At 37.0% G+C, this 10,509-nt stretch overlaps 1 protein-coding gene across 1 annotated transcript; it reads left to right on the top strand.

Annotated features, from left to right (window-relative positions):
• Nucleotides 1-3,110: 3,110 nt before the first annotated feature.
• On the top strand, nucleotides 3,111-7,443 carry LOC103702909 (putative pectate lyase 21). The gene is made up of 5 exons (XM_008785547.4): nucleotides 3,111-3,275; nucleotides 5,095-5,446; nucleotides 5,813-6,023; nucleotides 6,134-6,202; nucleotides 7,183-7,443. The coding sequence occupies exons 1-5, from the start codon at nucleotides 3,149-3,151 to the stop codon at nucleotides 7,441-7,443; spliced, it is 1,020 nt and encodes a 339-aa protein (XP_008783769.4). The 5' UTR covers nucleotides 3,111-3,148.
• The last annotated feature ends 3,066 nt before the right edge of the window (nucleotides 7,444-10,509 follow it).

Consider the following 10,509-nt stretch of genomic DNA (forward strand, 5'->3'; position numbering starts at 1 on the left):
AACTATTAATATGTGATTTTAGCTGTTAAATAGGTGTTTAGAGGGATAAGACGCCGCCAGGCCTTCCAGATTATATTAGATAATTAGGATGAGATCACTTAATTAGGAGCAGGGTCACGTAAGGTCGTCGTTTTTTCCACCGAAGAAGCCGTTGTTTAGGTCGAGATCCGGGAATGTCCGCAAGATTTGTTAATTAATCTAATGACATCATATAGAAAATTCCTCTGCGGCAACATTGCTTCACCAAGAAGTTCTCGTCTGATGTGGCAGGGGATGATTGGTATGCGATTTAGATGTTGCGGGCCATGTCGACGTCATGTCGGATGGGGAATGGATGGGGGAATATGGAGGTGTGGCGTAGTATTTGCGATCGTATACATTAGTCAATGAAGCAGTAAAACAGTCGAATGTGCCGTCTGGACCTAAAAGAGATCATGTGCTTCAAATCCAACGACGTAATGGATTTCTCATTCGGACTTGGCCATTTTGGAAAAGGTAGCATTTGAGGATGTTTTGATAGGATGAGTTCTGTTTTTTTGTGGAATCGATCACATCTGCTTGCCCTAAAGTGCTTTCTAACAAACTTTACGCTTATTTCCGTCTCCGATTGATGCTAGCTTTTTGACTGACAGGGATATTGTAGCTTCTTTTCCAACTTAGGGTCTATTTGGATATTTCTACGATAATTATCAAGAGCTTGCCAAAATCAGTCTTGTGGGCCCTAGGAAGAAAAAGAAGAGACTCATGGATTCGGATCAAAAAAGTATTGTATTGATATGAGTCATGCTCAAATAGATGTTTTAGTCCATAAATCCAACAGAAATTCAGCTAAAATTCTATAGACTACCCAATCATATTCTTAAACCGACAAGGCAAAGAGACTCATGGATTTGCACTGAACTAGACATGCAAATTATAAGTTACCCATGATTCAGGGAATGACTTGTGAAGCAATGATTCTTGCAGCAGATATATACATGGTGCATTGTGTACTATAAGGAACTTGATGTATCATGATCAGTCACACGAGCCATGAATGGCCTGTGATTTAAGAATGATCCTCTCCACCCAAACTAAAAAAATCCAGACTCGTTTAAGAGAAGGAATATTATGGCTCTTAACTAGTATTGACACAAAAGGCACCAACCTTAGGAAAAATGTAATATAATATCAGAATTTTTATTAGAAGCTTGGTTTTAAAACCTTTTCTATTTCCCGTGCTCTCGAAGGACTGATTACCTTCGCTCAGAGCTGAGTCTTATGGTGTTTAGTACCGAAGCAGAACTTTTTGGTTTCCACTTCTTAATAATACACTAATGGATCATAAGTTTAGTATTCTAATCAGGCTATAAGATGGTGGCGATGCAGCAGAGGATTTTGAATTTCTTGTTAGAAACTTCGTGGGTGCTTCATAGACTGTGACAAATTCCATTTGAATTTACTAGTGGCACTAGATTTCCATGGGAGGAAGGAGGGAGGAAGGAGAGATTCTAATACGGCTCAATTTTCTCCTAATTGTCCTTTTTCTAATATTTAATTAATATTAAGAATTTCAATTCTAGTTAAATATTATGGCAAGGGGGCGATAAGACACCACCGGGGCCACCAGATTAGATCACAAGCTTTGGTTCAGGCTCTTACATTTGAATTTTTTTTCATATGTCATGGTTTAGGTCTGGAATGTAGACAATTTGACATAATCATACAAAAGAATATTAATGGAGTAAGGTCTCAGGGCTTCTGCTATATGTACATGGATAGTTCTCTTGTCATATGGCATAAAGGAATTGGCACAATTTATAGGAATTAGGATTCACTGCTATACATGGAATCAATTAATTATGATATTACCAACTTAGCATTTGTAGTTTCGATGAACTTTTCATGTGTGCATAAAAGACCCCCAAAGCAATTTCCATATTAATGATATGGTGTCTTTATCATTCATTAGACATTTTGGCAATGATGTTAAGAGAATATTTCATTGTGTTGGATGCAATAGGGATTGTGTGCTTTGACATTAGCTTTATCAGAATTTTTCTCGTCATATTTGAACAATAAATGGCTTCATTGTTTTGGGAGAGGTAGCAAAGCAAAGAGGTTCTTTAGAAGCAAAACAATGATAAATCCATGTTCTTTTGAAATTGATCGCATCTAGGATGGACTAAAGTTTTTTGAAGGTATCTTTTAATTCTATTACATTGTGAAGATTAAAGCCACAAGGCCAGATTTTCCCACATGACATTCGATGTTTTACGAGGTGATTTTTGTTATTCAGGTAATCTATGCGATTCGATGTTACGAGGTGATTGTTTTGATTCTTGTGATCTATCCGATTCATAAATACAACACCATCCCTAAGGCACCATGCCAAGTTTGACATTTAACTGCGTGATGAGATCAAGCATACTTGGCCGGCCACTTCCATGATTATAATTCACTTCATGAACAAAATCACACTTTTGAACCAATTATCCTATCCACTTGCTGCTTGTTTCATGGAAGCAAACACATAGTAATACTCTCAAAACTTAATTCAACAGTCTTGTGATTTTTAATCTGTGCCATCTTACTGGGTATCTCATTATTAAATTTCGCACCATGTCAGCAATAGAAAATATCAAAAATCAATCAGTTGTATTTAAGATGATCAAATTTAATTATATTAGAGAATAGACACTTGGAACTTTTTCACAACCCCGGTAGTGGGTTTTCTGATACTAAGAATATGGGTGATGCTTTTGGGATATATGTTTTTTTTATACTTCCTCCAATTTATTAGAGAGAGAGAATAAGTGCGTTTCCGTTGCAACTTAAGCTTAATGACATCTAAAAAAAGATTTAATTTCCTAATAACATCTATAATTTACCGCTGCTCTCAGCCTCATCTCGGACCGCTCGGTTACCAAAACTTTAACAAAGCATGCGTTGCACTCGGCGCCTCGACGGATGGCGGATGGGAGGATGCCGCTGTTACCAGCCATCCGAAACGCCCGCCCGGGAATCGTAACGGCGCTCACGGCTCCTTTCCCGAAACGGCAGCCGATGTCGCTCTTTTAAATTTCCCACCACGGCCTCCTCCTCCTGCTCGGTTCTCTCGCTCTCCCCAAAGACGCTACGCCTCGGAAAAATCCTCGCGAGAGAAGAGATGGTGGCTTTTCCTTACGCTCATGTGGACAAGAGCCTGCGAGCCCTTGCCGGCCAGGCTGAGGGCTTCGGCCGGCACGCCATTGGAGGCCTGCATGGAGCTCCCTATCACGTCACCAGCTTAGCCGGTAGGATTTCAACTCATGCTTTGGGTCAGAGTTTTGAATGTGGTTTGTGTTCTTTTACGTACGCACTCTTGCTAATGATTGCTCATATGAATTGTAGCATTGATATTTTTTTTCTGAGACATGTTCTGCGGTCTGCTTAAATGAAACAGTGAAAAAAAAAAAAAAGAACAATGAGGCCACACTTACCCCAATGAGTCATGCAGCTGGGGAGGAAAATCTTCGGATTTAGGCTAATTCTTTTTCTTGGAAGATGTTGGCACTCTCGCCAAAAGTGTTTCTTTCCAGGATTATCTCCTATTATTTTGTAAATAGCTTTTTCTTAGACTCTCCAAAGAAGTCCTTAAATGAGGTTTAGACCGTCTCTATTTAATCTGTGGCATTTAAATTTTCTAGAAAAAATGTGTTATAATAAGTAAGAGATAGTTACAGATTTATAAATGAATATCTTCATTTTCTGATCTATGGCTAGATAACCTTGATTTGCTAAAAAGTAAATACCTAGCTTGTTCATGATGAAAGCTTGCTTGGTCACTATTCTGAGAAATGGAAAGGTTGTCTCCTCTATCACAAAATCTAAAGATCGTAGAGACAGCAACATGCTATAGCTTGCTTCGAATATTGGAGTGCATTAAAATCTCAATGCTGATGGTTGATCTTGTGCTGTAGAAAATAGACTTTTTCCCTTATCAGCTTGCAACTACTGCACATGAAATCTCGTCTGAGAGAGAAAGTGTTCATCATCATTTTGGATGAAAACATGTATGTACATCATCATTGATATATTCACAAAATTGGCAATGATCATGAAGTTTGGTGCATGGATATTACATTGTAAACATAGTCGACTAGCTAGCCTTGTTCTGAATTAAGTGGAACTATTTCCCACTGTTGCTAGCTATTACTGTACTATACTTTTCTGTAATTTCCAGCTAATTCTGATCCTGTATCACAATTTTCAACCATGTTATATATTATATCTTCTACTCCTCTTTGTCCATTTGACTCCAACTGAGTAGATTGCCTACTAGGGCCTCCTGAGATTTTGTTGCTTCTACCGCTTCTTCACCTAATGTCCTCAATGTGCAACTCTCGTAAATCTTGAAGTGTTCGAATTTCTAGCTTTATTATTTCTTGTTCTTATCATACATTCACTTCAGTGATCTCATCTCTTTTGTGGTTTGATTTTGGTTATCGCCCAACTTGTTAATCATTTTATGATAAAATCCTCACTTATTAAACTGAACAACATTACGAGCCCTTTTTTGCAGTAAAGAAAAGGCCCATAATATTGTTCAGATTAAAAGTTGGGCCCTACTGTTGCCTTGCAAATTTTCCCCTCAGAATCTGAGTAAGTGTTCATATATCGATCACATAGCACCCAAACAAAGCACCACTCCTATTCTTTCATAATATTTTGATTCTGCTTTTTCTATTCCTGTCTACAATGAACTATGATAACACCTATACACATACACATGCCCATGCATACATGCATGAATGCACAGAAAGATCTTGTTCTGGTATCTGTCGACCATAGACTCTGAAGGAATCCTCTTATCAATTTTATATTCTGAAACAAATCATATTCCACGTAGTATGTTTTTGAATTTGGCTTAAAGATCCAAATCCTTCTGTTATGCACATTTTTTGCTTTTGGTTGCCAATGTTCAGAACTCATATTCCCGTATTTTGTTCTTCTGAGATGCTTCTCTTATCATATTATAGTTTGTGATAGTGATATTCAATATTTCTTCTATATATTCTTTTGTGGATTACATATCAAGTCATGATAAAAGTCTTGCCTTTTCTGTTTGTGCAGATGATGGATGTGGTTCACTTCGTGAAGGATGCCGTAGAAATGAACCACTATGGATCATTTTTGAAGTTTCAGGAACCATTGAACTTTCATCAGACTTGAGGGTGTCTTCATATAAAACAATTGATGGTCGAGGGCAGAAGGTTAAATTGGCTGGCAAGGGTTTACAGTTGAAAGAGTGTGAGCATGTCATTATATGCAATTTGGAATTTGAGGGTGGTAGAGGGCATGATGTTGATGCAATTCAGATAAAGCCCAAATCAAGGCATATTTGGATAGACCGCTGCAGTTTGCATGATTACGATGATGGACTCATCGATATTACTCGTGAAAGTACCGATATAACTATTTCAAGGTAAATGAGAAGCAATTTTCGAAACGGTCGAGTGAATTTTTACTATTAAGATTGTCAAATCTGTCGAAACAGGATAGGATATGAATATTGCCTTCAGTAGAACTAGACTTTGTAAAGTGTTACTTGGTATGTCCATAAATAGGTAGTTCAAAAATCCGGTCGTTATTATATAAGTTCTAAGTAGCACAAGAAGGTTTAGTCTACAGTTGATAACTTTAATGTTTTTATTAGTGGACATAATCCATTATCATGTGTATGAACAGATGTCGCTTCTAAGTGCTAACTAACACAAGAAGGTTTAGTCTACAGTTGATAGCTTTGATGTTTTTATTAGTGGACATAATCCATTATCAGGTGTATGAACAGATGTCGCTTCTCGGCGCATGATAAAACAATTCTTATCGGAGGAAGTAGCAGTAGCATCTCCGATAGATGTATCCGTGTGACAATTCATCACTGTTTTTTCGATGGAACCAAACAGCGACATCCTCGTGTTAGATTTGGCAAAGTGCACCTCTACAACAACTACACCAGAAACTGGAGCATATATGCTGCTTGTGCTAGTGTAGAATCACAGGTCTATGCAAATTTGAGATATTCAAATCCATTGCTTTTGAAAACTAAGCATTCATATATATATATTGCTGGACTTGATACATTGTTACTTTCTTGCATTTTCTGCTTCAGATTGTGTCTCAGTGCAATATTTATGAAGCCGGAGAGAAGAAGGTAGTTTTCAAATATTTATCAGAGAAGGTAAATTCCTTCCCTTCCTCTCCCTTTCAAACACACACAAATTGAGACCAGTGGGTGTACATTTAATGGAAAAAAAAAAACAAGGGGGCAGGAAACTATCGAAATAAAACCCATAAGTAAAAGTTATCATTTGGTAAGATTATTTGCAAAGCACAAAATTTAGTTTTAACTTGACAAGAGATGATGAAGGGGCACAAAGAAATATGGAAGTTAGGATTCTCATACCATAATTCTGAACCCATTCTTTGTCCGTGCTTCTGCTTCCTTTATTCATCCTCTTCCCTGTCCCTTTATTTATGCCTATGGATCAATTGTTGGCCCCTCCCCCCAACAATAACACACACACACACACACATTAAAAGAAAAGAGAGTAGGAAGTGCAGTGAGTAGAAAGTTTTTTTTTAATGAGAAAAAGCAAATACATAGACTTGTTCCCCGAATGTTTAGATATAAAGATCTTCTTTTCAGAGTCATATATGGAAGCAATGACCAACATATATTTTCTACGTGAGAGGACTCCGATTATTATTGATATATTTGGGTGTGCAATGCTGAGCGGGTTAGTAGAATTTGTGAAGCTTCTTTTTTCAGTTATGAACTTCCTTTTTTTTTTTTTGCAAGAATGCCTTCCACTTTCTTATCTGATGTCTCATAATCCCAGAGTTGGAAGAAATGAAATAGACTGGAATTCTTCATTAGACTGGACAGAAAGAGAATAGATGCTTTGTTTTAGGTGGTCCTTTAGTCTGTCCGCTCTGGTGTTTATTAAACTTGATGTGCAATTTATGCTAGGTTAGTTTGGTATCAACAGAAAATGTACATATTAGTCATTTTATGCTTCATTCCTGTTATATTTTATGAAATTAGTTGTTTTTATCCCACAACGCAAACTTCAAAGTTTTGCCTTATGTTGAAAATGGGAACTATGAGAAGCACATAACTTCACATATTAAATCACTGAGTTTGTGATGTTCATGCAGGCAGCAGATAAAGAAGAAAGCGCATGCGGATGGATAGGGTCTGAAGGGGACCTTTTTCTGAATGGTGCCCAACCCTCTCTATTAGAGGATGGCAGTGCAGAGAGTGTGTTTAAGGCCCATGAATACTATCCAGCATGGACAATGGAACCAGGATCATTAGCTCTGAAAAAGGTTCTCCAAATGCAAACAGGTTGGCAGCCCATAGCAAGGCCACCAGACAATTGTAGTACTGTGGAAGACACTTTGGCTACTGAAATATGATTTACATATACTAGTACATATTATATCCTTTTATAGTGAGTATGCAGAGCCTGTGCCTGCATTATATTGTGTAACTTAGAAATGGTGAAAAACGAGAACTACTTGTATTTGTACCTTTGTGGCTGAGGCTATCAAATTTTATATATATAAGTCTATGTGGTTGATTGATTTTATCTTTGACATAAGAATGACATTTACTTGTCAAGAGTTTATCGGCAAGTACTTACATATTGTTCAATAAGTCAGGCATCCTGTAATCTTTATTGAATGTACATGAAAACCAGAGAGTGACTAATTGATTTTGGATCTTTGGTGTCAAGAAACAAATCATTATGTCATCGAATGGTAGCTGGCTGGTCTTTGGAAACTAGTTTGTCAATTTTGACAATGGAATCCTAACGATCAGGTGCCAACATTTCTATGGGATGCAATAACTACTATTATTTTTTAACATCTCTTCATAGTAAAGTTAGCTAAAATATTTTTGACAACTACTATAAGATAAAAAAGACAAAATGGAGTTGGATCCATTATTATAACAGATGTGAAATTTATTTAACTGCTTACTCAGGATATAACCTAGGAGAATAAACTATTAAATCATGCTTTACTGCAGCTTGAAACTATTATTGGTATCATGTAAGGCATATTTGAGGGTCTACAGGCACATAATCTAAGCTCCTTGTACAGGTAAGAAGCTGTGCATTTACAGAGTCCAAGCAAAGGTCATCTATTATAAATTAATGAAGTTATGTAGAGAAACAAAGCGCAGATCTATGGAGTTCATTGAGCATGCTGTCAAAATTTGGAAGTTTTGGGAAGTCACCCACTTGGTAAGGCTTCCTTCCACTCTTTGTATTTGTTAAAGGTTTATCTTGGACATGAAAACCAGAACAAATGGGTGAGAACATCTGGATTTGGGATCCCTGCACGTAAACAGAACAATAAAAAAAGGGATTCCTGTATGAGAATTCAGAGAACGTGCATTGCTTTCAGGTTCCAAGTTTACTCATGAATTAGAGAGCATGGCATGAAGGATACGGGTGTATACATATCTATGTTGGAAGTATCAGAGAGCATTATGAAGTAAATTAATAGAGATACACTAGCTGCTGTAGTGAACATAGTTTAACTTTCAATGGAAATGTACTAAATGCTTATCTACATTTCCCATTGGACATGTCTCTCATGTGTATATTGTCTCTTCACTGTAGCTGCACTTGCAGTGTGGAAATTTAGAACCTTGATTCACTATATTTCTTCTGTAAAGCAGGGCCTGAGCTTTCAATCAGAAATAGTGCTGCATATACTATAAGCTGATTCTCCTTTTTTTTTTGGATTGAAAAGCTGATTCCTATGTTGTGCACAATTTTAAGTAAACAGTTCACTGTTGAGAAGTCTCATCACCTAAGAAGTAAGCAATTTAGGGATTCATGCCTGAGAAACTGATTTCACTTGTGAAAGAATCTAAAATGACAGAGATTAAAATGCTACGACCTCTCTTGTAGAACCATAGAATTAATGGACTATGCTGGGTAAAACTTATTCATGTGTGGCACTAACCTTAGAATTACATACAAAACATCCCTTACTGATTTTGGTAAGTTTTTGAAAGGGGAAGACTTCTTCGCATGTACATATAAGGCAACTGTCTTTTGGATAGGCTTCATCTGAGCATTTCGGATTAACATCTGTTGTGATCCTAATTTTATTTGGCCCTCATCTTTTGAATCTGTGTTTATGAAGGATTGTCCCACCTTTTTGAGGATTTGTTAAGAAGAGTTCTCTACATAATGTTCCCATTTTCTTTTGCGATGTTGAGTTTAATCCTGCAAGAGTGATATAAATGCACACCCAGAATTCCTTCTTGAGAGGCCCCTTGCTTGACTAATAGAGAGCTATATCCTGGTCTGGGCAATTCAAGTTCTTGCAGCTATAGATGCTGGCTACATCATTAAGACCTCTATAATAAGGGCATGCAACTTAAAATTTTGATTTAGGAGGATCACTAAACTCAATGTGGATTACTTTGGCCACTTTGGGGAGGACTAAATTGGGTCAAGGAGTGAGATCCGCTGTATCAGGAAGGCGAATCGTATATCAAGCTTCCGGAAGATATTAGTAAGACGATGTAGTTAAGCTTCTTTGGTTCAAAGTCTGCTGATACTTTGGTGAGTAGACCAAATTCAGGGCTGATGCATGATAGTGATAGTAAATTACTGAAGTATCGGATGGAAGAAAATGAAATAAATCTTGTTATTGCATGAAAATCGTGTAGTCTTTGAGACAAGTCAAATTATGCAGCAATGAATAGATTTTAGAAAGAGAAGTAAATCATTGCACAACTATGATCAAGCTAATGTTCACCACTACACATCTTTCTAAGGGTAAGGTCAACTACAAGAAATATATATATTCTGGTTCAGAAGTTCTGAGGTGGATTTGATATTGAAGGTCAAGATTTCCATCTTGGACAACCGTGACTGAGGTGACGAGAATCGCTATATTATATGTGACTACCAGAAGATGTTTGTTTAGCTTCAGTGCTTCAGGAAATATCTAGATTCAAAATTAACCCGCTTGAAGTTTGATATTTGGTTATCAGTAAATGGTGGATATGCAGAGGATTTCCTAGCAACAGATCACACTACCTCTTCATTTAGTACCTTCTGGCAACTTTCAAGTCACTACAGTTTCTCTATCATTATCAGCACTTCCTTTTGCAGTTTTTAGCTTCTTAAATACAAACTTGGATTTGCAGTGGCTGGTAGACTAATCAATATCTCATGCATGCTACATATATCCGATGATGCCATAGTTCATGATAATGGCTTCAGTCTTTCTTTGAATAGTCCAATGAAGGGACAATTAGTAAGTTAAAAAGACGATAGTTAACAAATTTGATCGAGTCTATATTTATCACTCGACATCCTTATCTTTCTGAAAATAAAAATGATGGCGTGAAGAATGCGTATCCTGTTTGATGTACTCTGAGGTGAAATTAAGAATTAAGGTCAAATTCTCATCTTGGACTTCAGAGAGTGAGATAATGAGGGTTACCATATT

Source organism: Phoenix dactylifera, chromosome 8 (genome assembly GCF_051530095.1).
Source record: "Phoenix dactylifera cultivar Ajwa chromosome 8, Ajwa_hap1_PhDact_Kaust_v1.1, whole genome shotgun sequence".
Lineage (NCBI taxonomy): Eukaryota > Viridiplantae > Streptophyta > Magnoliopsida > Arecales > Arecaceae > Phoenix > Phoenix dactylifera.

Excerpts from the sequence above, each read along its gene's own strand:
- LOC103702909 (XM_008785547.4), top strand. The coding sequence starts at position 3,149 with ATGGTGGCTTTTCCTTACGCTCATGTGGACAAGAGCCTGCGAGCCCTT. Across the intron at positions 5,447-5,812 it reads ACCGATATAACTATTTCAAG|ATGTCGCTTCTCGGCGCATG; the intron begins GTAAATGAGAAG and ends GTGTATGAACAG. Across the intron at positions 6,203-7,182 it reads TCAAATATTTATCAGAGAAG|GCAGCAGATAAAGAAGAAAG; the intron begins GTAAATTCCTTC and ends ATGTTCATGCAG.